At 49.8% G+C, this 23,641-nt stretch overlaps 1 protein-coding gene across 1 annotated transcript; it reads left to right on the forward strand.

Moving 5' to 3' along the window:
* Window positions 1-866: 866 nt before the first annotated feature.
* On the forward strand, window positions 867-22,377 carry LOC308529203 (pancreatic lipase-related protein 2-like; the record flags this gene model as incomplete). The annotated part of the gene is made up of 13 exons (XM_081105213.1): window positions 867-893; window positions 1,053-1,101; window positions 3,470-3,624; window positions 5,382-5,507; window positions 7,299-7,433; window positions 8,177-8,288; window positions 9,187-9,306; window positions 11,693-11,812; window positions 15,145-15,263; window positions 15,744-15,873; window positions 18,355-18,466; window positions 19,575-19,742; window positions 22,314-22,377. Exons 2-13 carry the CDS (start codon window positions 1,053-1,055, stop codon window positions 22,375-22,377), a joined length of 1,410 nt encoding a protein of 469 aa, XP_080961339.1. The 5' UTR covers window positions 867-893.
* Window positions 22,378-23,641: the final 1,264 nt, after the last annotated feature.

Genomic DNA, 23,641 nt, shown 5'->3' on the forward strand with positions numbered 1-23,641 from the left:
TTCCCTGTTCTCGCCTCAGAAACACAATCTTTTGGCAGCTGAACCTGTAGATTCAGATTAATGGGGTCCTTTCCTGTGAAGCATAGGCACTCCATCTTGCTCCCGCAACCTCGATGTTGCAAAAACTGCTATTTGAAAATTTCCACTAAACATAGATTGTCCTTTGTTCTATGAATTCACTCTGCTATTCTTGGTTCTGTAAACACGCTTGCTCAAATAATAGGGAAAAGAAGCTCAGTTACCTGGCCTTGCAAGCCGCTCTGCTGCCATCCCTGGTTACTGACAGGCCAGGTGTCTTTGAGTTATCTAAATGGTACTGTGCTCAAGGCTACAAGCTTCCTGCAAAATATCTCCCACTACATAGGGTTCTTTGTAAAACGTGCAAAAGGTCTGGAAACCCCATATTCAGGAGAAAAGGGAACTGGGAAGGTATAAAGGAAAGCTTCCTCCATATTAGTTTGCTCAGACTCTGTAGATAACTCATCTGAGACCGCCGGTGTAATAAAGGCTCCAAATTTGGCTTATTGATTAAGGCGTCCTCTGTTCAGCTCTCTGGTTTCCAATATAACACCTGTCCCCAAAGTCTGTTTTTTCCTCCGCTGATCTCACTTTAAATAGCTCTGCTCCCGGCTCAGCTGACTGTATGGGTTTATCATAATCTCGGTGCAAAGGACACTTATCCATCTTCCGGTCCTTCCTCTAAAAAGTCCAAAGGATAAAGCCTGGTTATAAAAGGCCACGGCCACCCCGAGACTGAGTGGAGCACAGGTGTCTCACAGTAAGTCATGGCTCTGCCTGGGCAGGGCGCTTGGCAGGGTTGTGCAGCCAGAGGGACATGGCCCAGAGGGAGCAGCCACTGCGCTGGGAGGATCCTGCATCCGGGGTCCACAGAGGAGCTGCCCTCTCCCTGTGTGGGGAGGCCTCAGCCTCAGGGTTCCCGCCTGGAGGGACATCCCGATGGGACCCAGGCACCGGGCTTCCCTGGGCTCCAGGTCCCCATGCCCTGTCTGGGTTGGGCGATGGTTCCACTGTCTCTGTTTTCATCCATGTAGATGCTGCCCTCCTGGATCGTCGGCCTCCTCCTGCTGGCCACCATTAGAGGTGAGGGAGCTGTCCCATCCTCATGGGGAGGAAGGGACCTTGGCAGGGCTGGCTTCTGGGAGGGGCAGCTAGAGGGCTCATCAACATTATCATCATAATGAACAGCGTTATCATTATTTCAACAAAAACAGCAATTGCCACAATTCGGGGAGTGTTGACACTGCCAAACACAGGGCAACATCTTGGACACAGATGACCCTCAGGACAAATCCACCATTTTCTTCCAGAAACTGGCTGGGATGGGGTGACCCTTGTGGTAGGCTGTTGGGCAGCAGAGTTGGGGGAGGGTGCTCTCGACAGGCCCCCAAGTCCCTCAGTACCTAGCAAGGACAAGTGCTTGTCTGTATCCTAAGTTACATCGATGTATCCTGCGAAGAACTGTTCTGCTGGGCCTGTGCCATGAGTGCCCCCTCCTGTCCCTCCCTCCCCATCACTCCTCTTGCTGTTGCCACCTCTGTCTCTCCAGCTCCAATCTGAGTCTTTCCTCTGGCCTCCCTTCTGCTGGGCTTCCTTCTGCACCACGAGTCCTCCTTTCCTCCTCACCTCCCCCAGCCCACTCTTGGCCTCCCTTCCATCTTGGACATGAAGCAGGAACTGACTCCGGAGAGCAGAGCCCCCCCCCCCCCCCACCCGCCCGGGCCTGGCTGCTTCCTGGGCCTTTCTGGCCCCTCTTGGTCTCCTTTGCTCCTCTGCTGCCTCCTCCTGCCCTAAATGTGCGCATCCCACAGAGGTCACTCCAGGCGCTCTCCTCGCCCTTTTCCTGTGGCTTCCTCTTTGCCCAGCCTCTGTTCTCCCGGCTCCACTGTCTCTCTTCCAATTTCCAGGCAGCTACACCAGGGGGTCCCACCACACCTCACAGTCACTTGTCCAGGCTCAGGCACCACTCCCTCCCCCATTTCTCCACCCTTCCCGTCATTTCCACTGTCACCCAAGACTAGAATGCCTGTTTCCTCTCAGACCCACCACCCCTGTACTGCCCACTCCAACCCCCACCTCTCCCAGTCTCTCCTGCCTCTGAGCCACCCACACTGGGTTCCCAAAAACACCTTCATGGAGCACCAGTCCCACCACCCTCACCAGCACCTCCCACTCACTATCCACCTCACAGCCCTGGTGCCCGACCCTGGCCTTCAAGCTCCTGCATTTACCACCTGAAGCAAGACTTGCTTTAGTCTCAGCAGCTCTTCATCTGGGACTGGTCCCTCTTCCTAGAAAGAAGTCAAGGTCATCATGATTCCTTCCCTGTTAGATTTCCTCTCGCTCAAGGCTGGGTTTGTACCTGATGTATCTTTCCATCTCCTCATTACCTAGCTTTATTCCCAATTAAACTCCCCGAGTTCTAATCCTGGCCCCACCATTGGCTGTGACCTTGGGCAGCTTACTTTGTCTCTCTGTGCCTTGGTTTTCCCATCTGTAAAATGGAAGTAATTCCTTACTCATGGGCTATTTGGAGGCTTAAAGGGAATAATGCTGGTGAAGCGCTAGTGTAGTATCCAGCACAGAGTAAACAGTTTACTCTTGCTTCAGGTGGTAAAAATTGATGACTATTATCAGTGTTTGAGTGAATGGCCAACCTCTGGCACCATCCGATTCAGAGTTGAGGAAGCCTAAGGGAGAAGAGCCATTGAAATCCTCTGGATTTGAGCATGCGCCCTCAGTGAGCGCTCTCTGTGAAAATGCTTGTGCTGTAGACTAGAGGAAGGACCCTCAGATGTGGACGTGGTTATTTGGATCATCGGTTGCATGTATTGAGCCCCTACTGTATACAGAATGAGGCAAAACTCAGTCATCCCTGGCCTTAAGAAATGTACTTTTTCTGAGAACAACAGGAAAACCTGAAATGACAGAGAATAATTGGGGGACAATGTGCGTCAAGGGGTGACATGAAGACAAGGGGATTGGACCGCACCCAGGATCGGCTGCTGTGCTGGGTGTGGCGCCAGCATCAGGGTCCACCCAGCAGCACCTCTGCGCTACAGAATCACAGGCGCTGTCATACCTGATGCCGGGTGATGGCATGTAAAGGGCCGTCAGGGGCTCTCCCGGAAGAGGTAGTTTTAAGGCAGAAGGTTGCCAGGAAGCTCAGCCAATCCCCCTCTGGCCTGATGATCAGGGTGAAATCAGCATGAAACAAGCGCTTCCGGTGCCCCCCTGCCATACCTGTGAATCAAAATCGCCCAGAGAGGTGCTAGGAGTGTGCACAGGCGATTCTTGTCTCCGTGGCATTTGGGGAGCACTGACAGCAGGTGGAGCCCAGCATTGGCCTCGCCAGCCCGGCCTGCACCCTGAAACGCCTCCTGTGTAGCTGAGGCGAGGTCGCTCCTTTTCTGAGCTCACAGTGCCCCGTGTGCTGCTCTTTCTGCCCCAGGAAAGGAGGTCTGCTATCAACCTTTTGGCTGCTTCCCTGATGAGAAGCCGTGGACGGGGATCTTACAGCGGCCCCTGAAGCTATTCCCCTGGCCTCCCAAGCTCATCAACACCCGGTTTCTTCTCTACACAAATGAGAATCCCGACAGCTACCAAGTAAGAGGGGCCTGGCGGGACTTAGGGTGGGTGGAGTGGGGCGCCCACACTGGCGTCTGCACGCGGTTGTCTAAGGGAAAGGCAGGGCCGTGGGGAGGTCGGGGCGATGCTCCCTCACCACTGGCAGCCACCTTAGCTCTCAGGATCGGGAACCCCTGATCAGGTCTGTGGGTGCCGGGCCCAGAAACACCCACATTCCACACACTGTGCACAGGCCTTCCTGGCACTGACCCCCGATCCTGGGAGGAAGCGGGTAGGAGCAGCATTTATGGGGAATCCAGGCCTGGTGTGTCCATCTTCTCCTGCACTGGGGGTGGGAGGAGAGAAGCCGCTCAGGGAATGAGGGTGGCGGTGTCAGTCCTTCCTGATGAGCCAGAAGACAAGTGTGGGAGAGGGACTTGTTGTTGTTAATCCTCACCAGAGGATACTTTTTCCATTGTTTTTTTAGAGTGGAAGGGAGGGATGGAAGAGGGGGAGAGAGAGAGAGAGAGAGAGAGAGAGAGAGAGAGAGAGAGAGAGAGAGAGAGAGAAAGAGAGAGAGAGAGAGAAAGGGACAGAGAGAGAGAAAGGGACAGAGAGAGAGGGAGAGGGAGAGAAACATTGATGTGAGAGACACATTGATTGGTTGCCTCCCCATATGAGCCCCAACTGGGGCTTGGGATCAAACCTGCCACCCAGGTGCAAGCCTTTAACCTGGAATCAATCCCGTTTCCCTTTGGTGCATGGGCCAATGCTCTGACCTCGGAGCCACTCCAGCCAGAGTGAGGGGGGCCATCTAACCACAAAAGCAAAAAGGCCCTGGGAGTGACCTCCAGTCCCTAGAAGGCCTGCGCATGGAGGCAGGACAGGCTCTTCCAGGTGCTTAGAAGTGACCAGGAAGAATGTGCTCAGAGCTCAGCTGCTCACAGCCCCACCGCTGACAGTTTGAAGAGCAGGTGACTCTCCATCCATCCCTGAGGCCAGCTGCGGTGGGATTCTAGGTGACAAACTCCCCCTTAGAGCGCTCAGCTGGGAGTCCACTTGGACTGTTGTTTGGCCTGTTTTATCTTCGGATCCTTCCTCAGGCGTGGTGCCCAGGGGGCTGGTGAAGGGGCCCCTGGCATGTAGGCCTCAGTTCTTAAGTGCTACAAGCTTGAGATGCCCTTCGTGGCTGCACTGAGCCGCACCTTCCTTCGTTCTTGAGCTTCTGGCCTGGGTTCCTTCACTCCTTCTGTTCTAGAAACATCTTCGACCCTCTGGGGAAGCCGAGGGGTCCCTTCTCAGGATGATGTATTTAAAGGCGAGATATAACACATTGGATTTCAAAGGAAACCAATTATATTGAAAAACAATTATCAGAACATTTGAAAAGATGTCCCAGTCATATATATGCTGCTTTATTATTATCTCACTAAATAACAAGATCCACGGGTTGGTCTAACTACGGCCACTACAAATCATAATGAGAATAACTGATTTTTAAGACATCTCCGAACACTGTCCTATGACAGGAAAATACCTGTGACCCCCATTGGTGACAGAGTGCTGTTACAATGACCGTGGCTTGTTGCCAGTTTCATAATTAACAGAAATGCTAGGAAGTCCATGAACTTGGACCTTGTGAATCCTGTCCTCAAAGGTCAGGTCAGGAACTCCTGTTCTAGCCCCCCCCAACTTCGTGGGAGCTGATCCCGTGACCCAGTCTCCCTGGAACTGGCTCTCACAGGCCATTGGCTTGGAAAGGCCAACGTCCCAATTCACCTGTTCACTTTAACCAGCAGATCTCCTCCATGGACCTGGCCACCGTGAGGGCTTCAAACTTCCAACTGAACCGCAAGACGCGCTTCATCATCCACGGCTTCATAGACAAGGGGGAGGAGAGATGGCTGACGGACATGTGCCAGGTAGGGCCCTACCCCGGCCACTCCCTGCTGAAACCAGCACCCGGCACCCAGATTCAAACACTTTCCAGGTCACTGCCCCTGAGACTAGGAACACAGACCGTCCAGGGACAGATGCTCCTTCCTCAAAACTCCAAGGAAACCCTGGTTCCTCCGGAGCGCCCACTGTCAAGTTCTCCCGACCCACTGACCTCCGGCCTGTACTCTCTTCTGGAGACCAAAGAGACCCAGAGCCCAATCAAAACGCCCCAGAAGCAGAGGCGTCAGCAAATTTCTCTGGGGTGGTTTATGTAAAGCCCCCGTGTGACATTAGAAACCCACGTAAACGTGTCCCCTGAAACCCTGCTGTCCCACAGAGCTCTCTGTGAGGGCGGAAAGGCTTCATGGCGTCATGTCCCAACCAGGAGCCACTGTTCCCCTGCGCTCACCCAGCACCTGAAATGCGGGGAGTGTGACTGTTAAATTGTATGGACTTTCATTCTTTGTAAATAGCCACCTGGGTCCAGTGGCCACAGTATTGGATGGCGCAGTTCTGAAGGCATCAGGAATGTTAGTGATGAATTATTATTCATAACATCCATTTTCTCAGCACTTCCTCTGAGCCTGACACTGTGATCATTATTTCACAGTCTTTGTCTCATTTGACCACCCCCCCCCAACCCCAGCATGTTGTGAGGAAGGTAGAGTTATTGTTCCCATTTTATAAATGAGGAAATCAAGGCAGGAAAAGTTCAACACTTGCCCAGAGTAGAATCCAGAGGTGGGAATGAAAGCCAGGTCTCCTGTCTATAAAATACCACAACCCTGTGTCTGTAGCTTTAGTCTTTAGAGGTGCCCACGGGCATGGCTTTCAGCTTAGTCTGCACTGGGAAGACGTTGGGCAGCTTCTTCCCAAGGGTGGCTGCTCCTCTGGCGGTTTGGGCGTTCACACATGTCCCCAAGTCCCAGAAGGACGCCATGTGAACGTGGAGCTGGGAAAGTCAGGGGGACGTGTCGTCCTGATGCCGTGGCCTCCAGGCCACTCCTCCCTGCCTCACTCCCCAGGGTAGTCCAGGCCATCCTCCAGTGAACACAGGCTCTGCAGTGGCTCTTTCTGACAGTTACTTGGTCCCATCACGGGACCAGTCTGAGCTTGGGCAGCACACGGCGGCCACACCACATAATATAAAAGATGCACATGTGGGCAGAGTTGTAGCCCCTCCATCTACCTGTCATCCTGTCTGTTAATACCTTCTAGCTCCCCCTATGCGTTGTTGGGAACATAAGAGCAGCCCTCCCGTGGCTTCAGCACCCAGTACAGTGGCAGCGAACTTAGTACAAGTGGCAGCCAACTTCCCGTAAAGGACTGGGGAGTAAATAGTTTAGCGTTTGCAGGTCATATGGTTTCCCTCAACCCTGTTGTTGCTCCAAAGCAGAGGGGAGAGAATATGTAAACAAGGGGGTGTGCCTGTTCCCAATAAAACTTGATTTATATGAGCAGGTGGATCTGGCCCTCCCATCACAGTGGGCTAAGCCCTGATGCAGTAAGCGATCCTTTTTCTGCCTGGCTGTGTCAGTAACCATCTGGGAGACCTTAGGCCAGTCACTGACTCCATCCAGGCCGCAGTGCTCACATCTGTGAAGTGGGGATCCGGTGCCGAGTTCCTGGTGAAGTGGTGAGGATTAGGACAAGTGGGAGGAATATGGAAACTCTGACACACATGAGATGCTTGGTGGCTGTGAATTCCTGTCTCTGGAGTGTGCGGCCTGTGCCTGTTAATACATTGGATTCGCCCTCCTGTTTTTTCTCCCCAGAGAATGTTTATGGTGGAGAAGGTGAACTGCATCTGCGTGGACTGGATGGGTGGGTCCAGGACAGAGTACAACCAAGCCGTCCACAACATTCGAGTCGTGGGAGCTGAGACAGCGTTCTTAATACAAGAGCTGTCGGTAAATCCTCCTGAGCCCCATCCTGTGGGGAGGGCTCTGAGGGGTTATGCAGACCCCGTGCGCCCAGAGGCAGCCTGGGGACTGGTGCGCAGGGGCTGGTCCTGGAAGCCTGGACACACAGAGGGGCGTTTCCTAAAGTGAAACTGCAGCCTTCCCCTCCTGGAGTGTCCTGAAGATCCCTAGTGGCCTGGGGCAAAGGAACCACTTTGGGCCTCAATTTCCCCTTTTGATATAAGCCGTCCTTGGAGGCTGTTCTGGGAATGGTCAGCCCAGAAGATGGGTCTTCTTTCTCAGAAAGGGGAACGCCCCTTACCGCCTCCGGAAGGTCTAATCCGAGCACCCGAGAGCTGGGCTCACTACCCAGGCTCTCCAGGCAGGCCCAGGCTCTGCGGGAGGGGAAGGAGGCCATGGTGGGTGTGGATGGAGCACGCAGCGCCCAGCCAGGCTCCCCAGGTCACCTGCCGTGGACACAGAGGCCGCTGGTCAGCACTGTGGCCACCGTGTCACCCCCCCCATTAACCCCCCCATCCCGGCCTTGCCTCCGCCCCCCCCCCCGCCCCCACCCTGCAGCCTGCACTTGGGGACTGGGGACTCTGGAGACTGCGCTGGCCCAGGGTCCGGTCATGCTGTCCTAGGTGGTCCAGGAGCCAGGTTATTCCTGCAGAGGCCTGTCCCCATCCCCTTCCCTGAGACACGGCGTCCCCACTCGGGCCTGTGGGCCCTGATGCACCATCCTTCCACAGACCAAGATGGGCTACAGCTTGGAGAACGTGCACATCATTGGCCACAGCCTGGGTGCCCATGCAGCTGGAGAGGCGGGCAGGAGGCTGGGGGGCTCCGTGGGCAGGATCACAGGTAAGGGGTGCGAGGGTTGGGTGACAGAGACAGGCCTGTAGGGCAATGGAAGCCCAGACACAGGCACTTCTTATGGCCAAGGGTGCCCCTACTGGTCCTCCAGGGACACTGATTTTAGGTGCTGCCAGACGTAAATTTAAAACATAATTGCCTATACACTTTCATGTAAATTACAAAAGATATAAGATTGTAATTGAAAACACGTTTATTAAAAAAGAAAAAATATAACTAGCACATTCAACTCATGACTTAGGATTATTATTGCTAGAGTACGGCAGATTTTTGAACAGTGAAATGGTTTTTTAATATGAATTCATCAGTTCCACAAATATTAATTGTTGTGGCAGTGCCAGCTACAGGCAGAAAATGAAAGTAGCTGAGACCTGTCACAGGAAGCATGTGGTCGATAATAAGAATGAATGAATGAATCACTAGGCAAATGAAGGCACACAAGACATAGACGCAGACACCGCTGAGTCCCGTGTGTATGTCACTGTGCAAACAGTGTGATGCTGTCTCCTTTGCCCAGGGCTGTGTGCTAGGCATTGGGGGAAGGATGGGGGGTTCATAGATTATGTTTTCGGAGACTTTTTCAGATTGCAAAGTTCTTTCTCTTATACCTTTGCGTGGGGTTTTCACAATAGCCCCATAAGGAAGGTTGCTGTTATTCCCACTTTCCAGATGAGGAAACTGAGGCTCAGGGAAGACATGCCTTTGACCTTGAGCAGAACCTGGGCTAGAATATAGGTCACTGAGTCTGTGGGCCATGCTCCTCCCACCCTCTGCTTCTCTTTGAAGATGAGCTGGGCACAGCCGCTGCTTCAGGAAGAAAGCCGCATGGATTTTGTGGGTCCAGGGGTTGGAACCTGGTTTGTTACTGTCCATCTCCCCCTTTCAGGACTGGATCCGGCAGAACCAGGCTTCCAGGGCACGCCTGAGGAGGTGCGGCTGGACCCGTCGGACGCCATGTTTGTGGATGTGATTCACACAGACACCTCCCCCATAGTCCCTAACCTAGGTGAGTTCCGCACTCCCCCTCTTGGTGACCAAGGATGTTACTGGTAAGAGTAGGTCCAGGGGTGGCATTCAACATGGTTAACTACAGTAATAGCTTGGATGCCAACCAGTCAAAGTGGGTGCCAGCTACAAATAAACAGCCAGCCCAGCGCCAGTGGTATCAGCCTGTGGCCCCAGGCAGGTGAGACACACACTGGGGTAGCCTATGGAAGGCTGTTGCTCAGTCCTCAACCCTGTGACCTTCCCTATCTCCACTATCCATTCCTGCACTGCTGGTAGTGGGGCAGGGGTGGAGGGGGTTATTAGGGGAGGGGTTGAGGGTCCTCAGTGCTGCTGCAGAGGCGGGAGATGCTCCTGCCACCACCGCTGTGCTCACCAGCCAGAAGCCAGGCTCCCTGCTCCTAGCGCTGCCTCCCTTGGAGGCGGGAGAGGCTCCCTCATGCTCTGCAGCTGTGAGCCCTCTTCTGGCTGAGTGGTGCTCCCCCCATGTGAGGGCACTGACCACCAGGGGGCAGCTCCTGCATTGAGCGTATGCTCCCTGGTCGTCAGTGCGCATCATAGCGACTGGTTTTTCCGCTGTTCGTTTGATTTGCATATTAGGGTTTTATTATGTAGGACTAGGGTCCGGTGCACTAAACTCATGCCCAGGGTGGGGGGCAGATCCCTCAGCCCGACCTGCACCCTCTGTTATGTTCCGGGACCTTGGCCACTCTGGGCCTAGGCACAGGCCTACAGGCTTGGGGCGGCCTGGCTCTCGAGGCCCCAGTTTTTCAAGAGAACTCAGGCGGTGTTAGTTACAGCCCTCACCGAATCCAGTACAGCGTGTGTGTGCGTACAACTGCCTCGTTCATGCCTGCTTCACCCTACGGAATTGCTAACTTCTTGAGGACGTAGCTCTGTCCTATCCTATTTCACCTTCAGTGCCTGGCCTGGTGCCAGGGACCTGGGAGTGTTTGCCCAGTGAGTGAGTGAATAAATGAGTGAGTGAGTAAGTGAATAAGTGAATGAATGAATGAGTAACTGAATGAGCAAGCGGCTATGGGGCGGGAACTTCTGCTGAGTGGACATGGCGACGTGGCACAAGTCCCCACCCCGCTTCCAGCTGACTGTCGCCCACCCGGGGAAGTTGCCACCCCACTCCCCGCTGCCTAGCACCTGCCCTGGTAAGTTCCCACCCACTCCTGGCTGCCTGGCTCCCTGCTCGCGGCTCCCGGCACCCCACACCTGGCTTCGTGGTTCCCGCCCCACTCCCAGCGACACAGGCCCCCAGCAACACCTTCAGTGGAGGCCAGGGCAGGTGGGAAGCCTGGCTTCCTTCATTGGTTACTGGGGGCAACCCAAGCCTGCAGCTCTGTAGCCACCGCCATCTTTGTTGGGTTAATTTGCATGTCACTCCAATTGGCTGGTGAGTGTGGCTTCAGTGTAGTGGAGAGACAACTAATGTGCATGTTTCTCTTTTATTATATAAGATGCTTGGCCTACACTTGCAAAATGCAATGTTAATGCTTGAATATTTTGCTCATTTCTTTTGTGGAAACTTTAGTTCTAGTTTGTGTTGTTGGAAACGAATTATATTCCTTTATTTAATGCTTCTAAAATAAAATGGGTGAGTTGTTGTTAGTTTAAGGAAATGAAAATTTAAAATAAATAAAATTATGTGAAAAGTTAATATTACATAAACTGAATGTTCTTTTTTTCAATAATTTCTTATGTAACCCCTTATGACATGCCAACAAAGGGTATGTTTTTAATATTAGTGATGGTTACCATGGGCTGCATTGGACATTTTGTACATACTCGCTCATTAATCATGGTAACAACCCTAGAAAGTGGGCATTATTATTACTGTTTCATAGCTGAGGATACTGAGGCTTGAAAACTTTAGTAATTGCCCGAGATCAGGTGTGTGTAAATAGGACCAGGATGTGATCACGGGTCTGTGTGGATAAAAAGCCATAGTGTCCAGCCATTATGCTGGGCTCTCAATACAACAATGAGATCTCAATATAACCTTCTAACATAGAAATCAAAATTTCAGAATGAGTAAAGGAATGGGAATTGCACCAGTCCTGATAGGAGTCAATTACGCATAATGGTATCAGGGGATATCGGTATTGTCACAGCCTCCCCAGGACAGACGGACAGACAGACACACATGCAAATACACATGTAGTCATGCTCTCTGCCACTGATCAATCCTCCTTCCTTGTCTTGCTACGGCTTATCTTGGAGAGGGATCTGCAAAGCCCCGTGGGGTGGCTGTGCTGAGTGGACAGTTTGCCAAGAAGACTCTCATTCTTGTCAGAAGGAGTCAGACGCTCTCTGGGGCCATAATCTGGCCTCAGGAGCACTTCCTTCCCTGCTCACCACTGCTTCCAATGTTTCAGGTTTTGGAATGAGCCAGAAGGTGGGCCATCTGGATTTCTACCCAAACGGCGGAGAGCAAATGCCTGGATGTGAGAAAACTATCCCTTCACCCATCTTTGATATAAATGGACTCTGGGAAGGTACGTGCATTAGCAATGCAAGATGGCAGTGCCCTCCCTGGGGAGAAGGCAGGATGCATGGCTGGGCCCTGGTAGCACTGAATTTGCCTCCATGTCTGGCACATTCTGTCCCCAGCAGTGTCACAGCGCCATGAGGGAATTACTCTGCTTATCACCAGTTTACAGCTGAAGAAACTGGGTCTGAACAGTTATCAAACTTGCCCAAGGCCACCTTATATTAAAGTTCAATTTCTGGCTGCAAAGTCCCAACCTCATACCCAATCGAACCTGGCACCCTTGAGTCCGCAGCCTGTGTCGTCCCCCCTCATGAGGATGCTGAGGCCTGAGCTGGACGGGCACATTGGCAAATACCAGTTCTAAATGTGCCCACCCCCACCCCACCTGCTTGCACTGCTTGCTCCTTGAAGGGCAGGCACAAAGGCTTGGAGGGCTTTGACGTTCTTTCCCTTTGCTGTCAGCAGGTGCTAGGACAGGAAAGGGACTGAGCTGGTAAAAGGACCGAGTGGGGACATATTCCATGGATTTGGGGAGCGCGTGAATGCAGTGGGAGGCCTGGAGGTCTAGGGGGGATGAGGCTTGTGCGTGTCAGTGTCAGAAATTCCAAACCTGTAGAGAATTTTTATGAGTTTATTGGAGCCAAACTGACGACAATTGCTGGGAAGCAAAATCTCAACAGACTGAGAACATGCTCCAGAGAATGGCAGTTTTGCAGCTTATTTTATACATTAGAATAAAAACGAGGAGATGTAGGGGTTCCACGAAATCCAAGGGTGGTAGATTAGGGAGGGGGAGGAAAGTAAAATGGGAAATCTCTAGAATTGGGTAAACAGTAAAATAGAGAGACACAGTCTTTTACATTGGTGGGAACAGGATAACTAATGATCAACACTGACAGCATATAGAGGTGGTTTTTGGGGAACAAGGTCACAGTGAGGTGCTCTTATAAGGGGGTGCCCTGAGGGATCTGGAAACTCTTACTCTGATATGTAAAAGGTGTGTTACTTTAGATGAAAAAAGAAAACAATTTCACTTAAGGTAAATGTTCCTTGTCACCCTGGCTGGATGGCTCAGTTGGTTGGAGCTTTGTCCTAGATACAAAAAAGGTTTTGTTTTGTTTTCTGGTCAGTGCCCATATGGGAGGGAACAGATTGATGTTTCTCTCTCTCCTTTCTTCTCTCTCTAAAATTCATAAACATATCCTCAGGTGAAGATTTTAAAAAAAAGAAAAGATTGACCTTTGTCAAGGAAGCTATAGACCTGGGACAGGACTACCCTCTATGACCAGCTTTTAATTAGGAATTTTTATGTTCAGCCCCCGCCGCCCCACCTCCACGTGGCTACTTTCGGCCTCTGAGTTTGTAAGGCCACCATGCAGGCCTCCCCTGAGTTTGTCGGGTTTAGGATGTGGGCCCCTTTTTTGACCGCATGAGGTCTGCATATACGTGAGAGACAGGCTCAGTCCCCCTAGGATTAGGTGACTTACAGCACCACCTCCATCACCTGTCCTTGTCTGGCCTCTGCTCTTCTCCTGTTGCCTCTCCCTGGAGACCAGGCTTCATATTCTCCCCGGAACATGGAGGCTTTGAGTCTGCCATCATTTCATTTTAGTGTTTATTTGTCTCCGCTGGGAGTTTCCCGGTCATTCCAGACACCCCAGTACCCTGCTCAGGCCTGGACCAGAGCAGGCGCCCAGTACAGCCCACTCCACTGAGCAGAGAGGCCTTCTGTGGCATTGAATATTCCATGTGCTTGATGTGAATGAATAGAGTGGGTAAAGCAGTAGCCAACATCCATCCTCAGCCAATGGAGCCTTTGAGCGCTCTGCCCAGCAACAGGTAACTCCAGGGAAGACCCAGCTGAAGGAACAGAGTCACAATGAGGCTGCTCCTCCCAGAAGCCACCAGCAGGGTCCACATAATAGCAAGGAGCCCAGCTTTAATGAAAGAGGAAATTCACAGTGAACAAGCCCACAGGATGTGCGCCTATTGTGTGGGCTCCCAGTCACCCAGGCGCTGGGCTGGAGGAACAACTAAATCCACTTGCCCCTCTATTATGGATCCCAGGGCAGCAATTCTGGGTGAAAGAAACAATTAAGGTGGAAACAGGTTGTGTTGTCTGGTGATGAGTGTTGGTGCAGGAGTCGCTGGGCCCTGGGGCAGGCAGAGCTAATCCACCAGCACAAAGAGGACCCCAGACCTCCCAGAAGTGGTCCCCAGGTGTGTCTGCGGTCACTGTGCATCACGCCATGGGAGGTTTTGTACCGAGGAGCTGGAGAAATGAAAAAACAAAAAGAAAACCCCACATTTTCCAAATGAGAGGACCTGGGTTTAAAGAAAAGGGCGGAAGATAAAATGCAGTGACACAGTGGCCTAGGGCCCAGGGGACCTTGGTCTCCACTGCTTTGACCTCAGGCTTTCCAAGGAGGAGGAATTTCTCAGCCTGGGGCCATGGGCACAGAAAAGCTGCATTCCTGGGACAGGCCAGCCAGGTATGGTTTTTTGGTCTCAAACTGGGGCCTCTGGCCCAGCCCTGCCCACAGCAGCCAGTGGTCGGCCTTCACATGAACCGGTTTTAAAGAGGGAATGCACTGCTGTCATGTAAGCATGGAACATTGTCATGTCAAAGTCAAGATGCAGGTTTCTTATGAAAAATCAGAAGACCAAGCAATCTGGGCCTTAACATTCAACAACTGGCTGATGGTGTAAGATTCCCTTGGAAAGCTATTGCCTCTCTCTCTCCCTCTCTCTCTCTCTCTCCCCTCCCTCTCCCTCTCCCTCTCCCCCTCCCCCTCCCTCTCTCTCTCTCTCTCTCTCCTTCTTTCTCTCCCTCTCCCTCTCCCTCTCCCTCTCCCTCTCCCTCTCCCTCTCTCTATTCTCCCTGCCTCTCTCTCTGTCTCTAGTTACTGCATATATTTTTCTCACTCACCTCAAGGCCCTCAGCCCTCATCCTTCACTTCTGTAGCATGCTTGGCCCCTGGAAGATTGGACAAACGTCCTTGTTAGAACTCCACCCTCCCCAGAACATGCCCAGCCCCAAGCAAGCCCTGCTCAGCACACAGGCACATGGGGGGCAGAAGAAAGCGACCAGAGCCAAACCTCACAACTAAAGAAGCCCTTCAGATACCACCTCTATGTGTTGTAAATGTTGATCATTAACTATTTGCACCAAAGTATGTTAAAGTCAATGACAGGAACTTGGATTTGTGACCCAGGCATTCGGGAATGCTGACTCCCCTCTATGAAATGAGGAAGTGACTCCTTATTCAGATCAGGACAGTTCAAGCTCCAAAAATGAGAGTCTCCTGTGAGCTCCCGGGGCTTTTGCTTCCTCAGGAACCCTAGACTTTGTAGCCTGCAATCACCTGAGAAGCTACAAGTACTACTCCAGCAGCATCCTCAACCCCGATGGCTTCCTGGGCTACCCGTGTGCCTCCTACGAGGAGTTTCAGGAGGTGGGTCTCCTCAGGGGCCTGGGGAGGATGGGGTGGCTCTGTGGTTGTTGGTTTTGTCCCTGTGGCTTGGAACAGAGCAGAGATGTAACTCCACGACTAGTAACAGGAGGTGCTGGTAACACTGAGCCTCACAGAGCCTTCTTCCTCCGGGGAGCGGGGTGGGCAGGTGGCAGATGGCACAGACCTGACCCGGCTGGGCCTTCCCTAAATACCCAGCTTTTCATTCTGAAAAATTCTCAACGGATGCCTGGATGGCATGGGTGAGATGGATGCATTAATGAATGGATGGAGGGTAGAGGGATAGATGAATAGCAAGATGATTAGATGAATGAGTGGATGGATGAGGGAAGGAAGGAGGGATGGATGGATGGATGGATGGATGGATGGATGGATGGATGGATGGGAAGATGAATTGATCATTGAGTGAGTGAATGAGTGAAAGGCCTACCACTCACAGACAGATTTTTGTTTTTCCACTAGAATGGCTGTTTTCCTTGTCCGGTCACAGGATGCCCCAAAATGGGGCACTATGCTGACCAATTTCAGGGGAACTCCAGCGCCGTGGGACAAACGTTTTTCCTGAACACAGGAGCGAGTGGTAACTTTACTAGTAAGTTTCCATTGTACCCATTTAAAAGATGCAAATGATTTTAAAAGGTGTGTCAACCTTGTTAGTTAGGACCCTTGGTAGCAATGGATAGAAACTCAACACCAGCCAGCTTAAATGATGATGGAAGGACGGTAGAATGGCATTTGTCTTGCCTCTGAAGTTCACCCCTTTAACCAATAATCCTGACCAGTGGAGTAGGTCAACGGTGAATGGCCCAGGCTGGTCACATGTCCACCTAACCCTGTGGCAGGAAGGACGGATCCATTAACAGAAGAAGGCAAGATGGGGCAAAGGCACCCCGTGATTACCCACCATGCTAGTCCCCCTGTTTACACACACGTGAGCATGCTGTGGTTTTTGGTGTTATATTGCCCTGCTTCTCACTTAAAAAGAAGATAGAAAAAGCATCAAGATTTGTTTGTTATAATTAATATTACATGATGGCTGAACAGAAGAGCATGTATTTTCCAAGGGAGTTTTACATTGAAAAACATTAATGCAGCACTTCACAAAACACTGATAACACACAGTATTTCATCAAATATTTGCGACACTTAGCATACACAATAGCAGTTGGGAGTATCTATAAAGTCTTACAAGCATATTCCTTTAAGTCAGAACGCACCTTCGGAAAATGCTTGCATGTGTGCGGGAGAAGGTATTCAAGGATGTTCACTGCAGCACTGATTTTAATACAAAAAGAATGCGGGGAGAAAGCCAGATATCCACCACTTGTTAAACAACCACATCCTCTATGTAACCATTCAAGGAAAGATCTAGAATCCTCTAAGGCATATTAAGTAAAAAAGCAAATAGCAAACCATCACGTAATATATCGTGTTCAGGTCAGGGTCTCTGCAGAAGACAGAGCTCATTCTAGTGGTTCAACGAGGAGACCTCCCTGGAGGGCCCGCTTTTGGAGGAGGGGACAGGGTTGAAAGAACAAACGAGGGATGCTGAGGCGCCCAGAATCTAGAGCAGTGATGGCGAACCTGTGACACGCATGTCAGAGGTGACAGGCGAACTCATTTTTTTGGTTCATTTTTCTTGGTTAAATGGCATTTAAATATATAAAATAAATATCAAAAATATAAATCTTTGTTTTACTATGGTTGCAAATATCAAAAAATTTCTATATGTGACACGGCACCAGAGTTAAGTTAGGGTTTTTCAAAATGCTGACACGCCGAGCTCAAAAGGTTCGCCATCACTGATCTAGTGGCTGCGGGGCTCCAGGAATGGGGTGAAGGCAGCTACTGCCAGAACCTGGTACTAGAGCAAGGAGGCTGCAGGGGAGCAAGCACCTCATCTCCCTCCTCCTGCCGCTGGCCTCCCGTGCAAGCCTCTGATGGGCTGAACCCAATGAAAAGCCAGCAGCAAGGATCCCTGGTGAGGATGACCTTATGGAGCACAGGACAGGACAGGGAAGGGCGGTGACTTAGTCTGGCGGGATGGATAGGGAGAATGGAGAAGAGCAGTGCATACACTTTTCGGAAGGGGAAAAAGCCTATATATTTTTATGGATAGAAACATCAATGATGAGAGCGAATCCCCTCCTTAGGATCGAGCCTGAAACTCAGGCTTGTGCCATGACCAGGAATCAAACAATGACTCCTGATTCATGGGTCAACACTGACCCATTGAGCCATACCATACAGGCAAAAGCCTAACGTTTTATACAGTCATTTGTATGTGTGTGTAAATGCTCATAGACAGCTCTAGGTCAGGATATCCCAGCCTCAGCTCTACTGGAATCCGGGACTGGATCACTTGTTACTGGGGCGCTGTCCTGTGCATTGCAGTATGTTTAGCAAATCCGTGGCCTCTACCAGCGAGATGCCAGTAGCCCTGCACCCACGCACCCCATTCCCTGGGTGGGACAATCAACAACATCTCCAGACAATGCCAATTGTCCCCGGGCAGCAAATCACCCCCTGGGGCTTAGTTAAGTCTACACACCAGACTGGGAAGACCCTGAGATGGAGGGCAGGTGGACAGAGCACTGAGAAGGGGTTTATTCATTTTTTAAAAGTTGTCTGTGTTGTTTTTCCACTGAGAACATGCCCATGGCATGGGAAAATAACAAAAATAAAAACAAAGAAGGCAACAGTAAGTGATTTATCCAAATATTGGAGCCCAGCCATCTCCCTCTCCCAGTGGTCTTTCTGGTACAGTCAGTGGTGGCACCTGGGTACCGGGGTATAGTAACCAGCCGCCCTCCATCCATTGAACACACACCTGGCTGGGTTGGGAAGAGATTATGCTGAGCTGCAATATTTACTTCCCCCTGAGTCCCTCACCCCACCTAGCATCAGAATTCCTGGGACCCCAACTGCATTGAAGGAAACCATTCGTTACACTCGTCCTTACCTCCCACTCATGGGGGATTCAGAGCTTGGAACAAGAATGCTCCCATGGCTCATTTTTTTTTTTTTCAACAAGATGAGTTCATTGAACTGATAGTATCTTTTCTTTGCACAGGTTGGAGATACAGGGTATCAGTCACTTTGGCTGGAAAAAAGAAAATGAGTGGGTCCATCAGGATTGCTTTATATGGAAGCAATGGAAACTCAAAGCAGTATGAAATTTTCAAGTAAGTTTGATAGTAAAGCGAAATGACCATACTTTCCCTAATAGATTATTAATACAAGATTGGATATAAACTTCTACATACATCTTGCCAAACAGAACCTTTGAATCCTAGAATGTCAGAGCCGGAAGGAAGAATCTTAGCATCTAATTCAATCACCCCATAGGAGAAGAGGGAGGCCAGAGAGGAAGCACTCGCGATTTTAAAGGCTGACTCCTTCTGGATTGCCAATCACTGCTTCCTTCCTGCTGAAGTTGTGGGGTTGCTGTTGTTTTTAATTTTTACAATTTTATTTTAGAGAGGATGAGGGGGAAAAGAGAGAAACATCAATGATGAGAGAGAATCATTGATCAGCTGCCTCCTGCACACCCCCTACTGGGGATCAAACCCACAACCTGGGCATGTGCCCTGACCAGGAATTGAACTGTGACCTCCTGGTTCATGAGTCCACATTCTATCTCTCAGCCACAGGAACCAGGCCCTGCTAAATTTTTATGAATATCATGTTCTCCTCAGACAAGGCACATTTATATGGCAACTCCTTCCCATCCCACACACACACACTCGTTCCCCCGCGTGAGCTGTGTTCCACCTGAAGCATGAAGCTAGCTTCCTGTTGTGATGGTAGCCTCAGCACCTAGCTTTTGTGGGTATATGAGGAGCTTGGTAAAAAAGCGTTGGATAACGGTGCTGTAAAATTAGATTCTGTTTTTGCATTAAGTTTGCATAATAATGTTCATATTAAGTTAAAGTTCTTTGACTACTTGCTATGCTACATATGAGATGCCCACAGATGACCCCGGCTGAAGCATATGAATCTTTAAAGAAAGATAAGGAGTCCTGCAGTGAAATTAAAGAGTCAATATGCGCCCCAAGTAATTGACTTTCTTCAAGGTACTAATCAAGACAGTGAGAATCTAGAGTCCAGTATTATTCTAAAGGTGTGTTCTTCACACATACGTTTGTGTTTTAACGTCTCTGGATGTGTATGGAGGCAGTCAAGGGAATTGCAGAAAGCCAACAGCAGCCACTGTTTGGAGTAACAACAGGTTGCTATCACCCTAGTATTCATCTATCCAGCTGATAGAACACTTTATGTCTATGTTTGCAGAGGATCCCTCAAACCAGACACAAAACATGTGCGTGACATTGATGTGGACATCAATGTTGGAAAAATCCAGAAGGTTACGTTTCTCTGGAAAAAGCATTGGCTAAATATCTTCCGGTACAAACTGGGGGCTTCGAATATCACAGTGCAAAGTGGTGATAATGGGACTGAGTGAGTATCTTTTATTGCACCTAAGTCTTGTTTCTCTATTTCCTTATCAATCTATCTCTGCAAACATACATGCATACATTCAATCACCCACCCATCCAACTACATATCCTTCTACCCACCCAATCCTTCATCCCTTTCTCTCCATCCACTTAACCACTTATGTATTCACTTATCCATGCAGCCATTCATCTACCCAAATATTCCTCTCAACTCTGCATCTTTCCATCTACCCATCTGATTTACTTAGAAAAATCAATCATCGTTTTCCTTAAGCCAAATTCAACTTGGCCAGAGCAAGACATCAATTGTAAGGCATTGGTTCAAGAAACAGGCCAATTGGAGACTCTGTTTTATCTCAGACAAGAAGGAAAGCACCCGGGCAGTAGCTGTAGGGAATCTCGGGTTTATTTCCGTTGGGTGCATTTATTCATACAAATTGTTTTGTGTGGAGACTGAGGCCTGAGAGCAATACAGACTGTGTGAGGATCTAGCTCCCAGTGGCAAGCTCTTCTCTTGCTGAGAGGATGGAATCTTACTTAGTGAGAGTAGGGAGAGAACACAACAGTGTTTACAATATGGCAAGAAAAAAGGCGACCTTAATAGAGGATGATACAAAACAACAGATGTCAGTGTCTGAAGGAAACCCGATCACCTCTCAACTGCTCTGATGTTAAGATGAGAAGAGTGGGGTTCAGAGTCACATAACGTGTCTAAGGCCACCCAGGGAAGCCAGAGGGAAGAGTATTTAAACTATTTTCAAAAACATATAGGAAGATCTTGCTGAGCTCCATGACTTAGCTGTGCTGACAGTTCATGGTCATAGTCCCCATTCCTGGGCGTGGTGCTGGAAGGGTCAGAGGTCACTGCGGCTGTGCCAGTACTTTGCTTATTCAAGAACAGAGCTTGAGCCTGAGGCACAACCAGGACTTGGACCCCAGTCCTCTGACCTCCAATCCAGCCACATTCTGCAGCTGAGCCCTGAGGGAGGCTCGTCTTTAGCAAAGATGCCCACAGGAAAGGAGGAGGCAGGTCTCCTGCATCTCATGGCTGGGTTGTTGCCCCAACTGGGCGGGCTTCACCCTCTTCAGGAGTGACATCCCTCCATGGTCTTTCCCCCCAACATCTCTATGGAGATATAATTTTCATAGCCTGTGTTCACCCATTTAAAGTATATACTTCAGTGATTTTTAGTATATGTGCAGAGTTGGGAATCATTTCTAAAGTCAATTTTAGAACATTTCATCACCCTTCCCAAAAACCGCACACTTATCATCCATCATCCCATAACCTCCCACCCTTTTCTCCAGCCCTGGGCAACCTGCTTTCTATTTGGATAGATGTTCCTATTCTGGACGTTTCATATAAAAGTACAATATTCATAGTCCTTTGTGACTGGCTTTTTTAATGTAGCATAACATGTCCAAGGTTCATCCATGTTGTAACATGGATCAGTACTTTATTCCTTTTTAGTGCCAAATAATATTCTCTTATATGGATATACCACCTTTTATTTATCCATTCAGCAGTTGATGGACATCAGGGATGTTACCACTTTGGGGCTATTATGAATAATGCTGCTGTGAACATTTATGTATAAGTTTCTGTGTGGACATATGTTTTCATTTCTCTTGGGTACATACCTCGGAGTGGAATTGCTAGGTTATGTGGTAACTGCTATATTTAACCTTCAGAACAGCGGTTCTCAACCTTTGGGTCACGACCCCTTAGACCAGTGATGGCGACCCTATGACACGCGTGTCAGGTAACACGCATGTCAGAGGTGACACGTGAACTCATTTTTTTGGTTGATTTTTCTTTGTTAATTGGCATTTAAATATATAAAATAAATATCAAAAATATAAATCTTTGTTTTACTATGGTTGCAAATATCAAAAAATTTCTATATGTGACAGGGCACCAGAGTTAAGTTAGGGTTTTTCAAAATGCTGACCTGCCGAACACAAAAGGTTTGCCATCACTGCCTTAGGTGGTCTAACAACCCTTTCACAGGGGTCACCTGAGACCATCCTGCATATCAAATATTTACATTATGATTCATAACAGTAGCAACATTACAGTTATGAAGCAGCAACGAAAATAATTTCATGGTTGGGTCACAATGTGAGGAACTGTATTTAAAGGGCCAGAAAGTTGAGAACCACTGCTTTAGAAGAACCGCCAGACTGTTTCCCAAAGTGGCTGCCACATTTTCCCTTCCCAGAAGCAATGTATGAAGAACCCCCCAGGTTCTGAACTCTAGGGAAAGTCCCCTCTTGGCAGTTGGGGCACCCGAGTCCCTAAATTCATTACCAAGCCCACCCAAAGCCGCAGGTTTTAAAATCTGTGGTTGACACAGCTGATTCACTTTCAGCTTGTTAAAAGGCCACAGGAGGAAAGGGTGTTCTTTAAGTGGTTTTGCTTAATAAGAACCACCTGTATTCTGCATGGTGTAGCCAAGCCTTTCAGTCAAAAAGGTCTGAATTCCAGGGTTTGGCTAAACACTGTTTACTCACCTGAGGGGGCATTTCCACAAGCTGCCAAGCCTCACGCTGAACATGTTCTCCTCCGCAGGTATCATTTTTGCAGTGATGACACTGTGAAAGAACACCAGTTACAGTCCCTTCTCCCTTGTTAAAAATGTGGTGCTCTTGCCCTAGCCGGTTTGGCTCAGTGGATAGAGTGTCGGCCTACAGATGGAGGAGTCCCAGGTTCGATTCCGGTCAAGGGCATATACCTTGGTTGTGGGCACTTCCCTAGTAGCAGGAGACAGCTGATCCATGTTTGTGACTCTCTCCCTCTCCCTTTCTCTCTGCAAAAAATCAATAAAGTATGTTTGTTAAAAAAATGTGGTGCTCTCTTGTATCTTTGTGGCAATAAATGTTTAATGCCCTCGGGTTGACATTGAGGTGTTAGTTTGCCATCCTCCGGGTTCTGGGGTCACATTTGTTGGGAACATGTCAGCCTTTGGGGTGGGGGGTGCTGTATTTTCTCTGGGAAGGGGCTGACTTAGGAAGAGGATGGAGGTTGTCTAGGAGAGGACGGATGGGGCTCTGCCTGCCTGGGCCGTCTCACAGTGACAGCTCACCTGTGGAGGGCTCCCTCTGGGCCGGGCACCAGGGGACACCAGGGGAGAGTAAAATGCTTACGGGACCCAGAGGCCTTCTGGGAAAGAAGCCAAGACCCCAGTTTTTGAAATTCTGGGGTGGGGATGGGGTCTGATGAGCAAGGCCTGGGAGCAGGGCAGAGAGGTGAGGGCATCCGGTCTTGAGCCTTAATTGAACTTTTCATGTTTGCCTTTTTATTGTTCCTTTCTGGGGCTGTTAGCTGTGCTCAAAAGGAAGCCCAGGGCCTGTGAGGTTTATGTTAGCAAAATGCTAGGCTGGTGTGGCTCAGTGGTAGAGTCAACCTATGAACCAGGAGGTCAAGTTTTGATCCCCGGTCAGGAAACATGCTCAGGTTTCAGGCTCGATCCCCACTGTGGAGAGTGGATGTTTCTAGCTCTCCTTTCCTCACTGAAATCCATATATATATATACACAAACACACACATATATATATTAAATGGTAGGCCACACCCTTTGTGAACTTTACCCTCATGTAATTCTCCCAAACAACCTCTGAGGAAGGTATTCTCATTTTATAACTGAAACCTAAGGCTTAGGGTGTCTAAGTTTCCCATCGAGCACAGTTAGCAGGTATGGGGCACACACCGACGTGATGACACCGAAGCCCAGCTCCCAGCATCCGCCCTCCATTGTACTGGCTGTCACATTCATTATCCCTTTGTGCTTCCTGCTTGTACTCTCTTCTTTCTTGAACCGATTCGAGGTAGAAACCATGGTGCTAGAGCGAAGTGACAGCCACGGCCGAGAGCCTGTTTAGAACCAGCCAGTCACCACT

This window comes from Myotis nattereri, assembly GCF_964212035.1.
Source record: "Myotis nattereri genome assembly, chromosome: 13".
In the NCBI taxonomy this organism is placed as follows: Eukaryota; Metazoa; Chordata; class Mammalia; order Chiroptera; family Vespertilionidae; genus Myotis; species Myotis nattereri.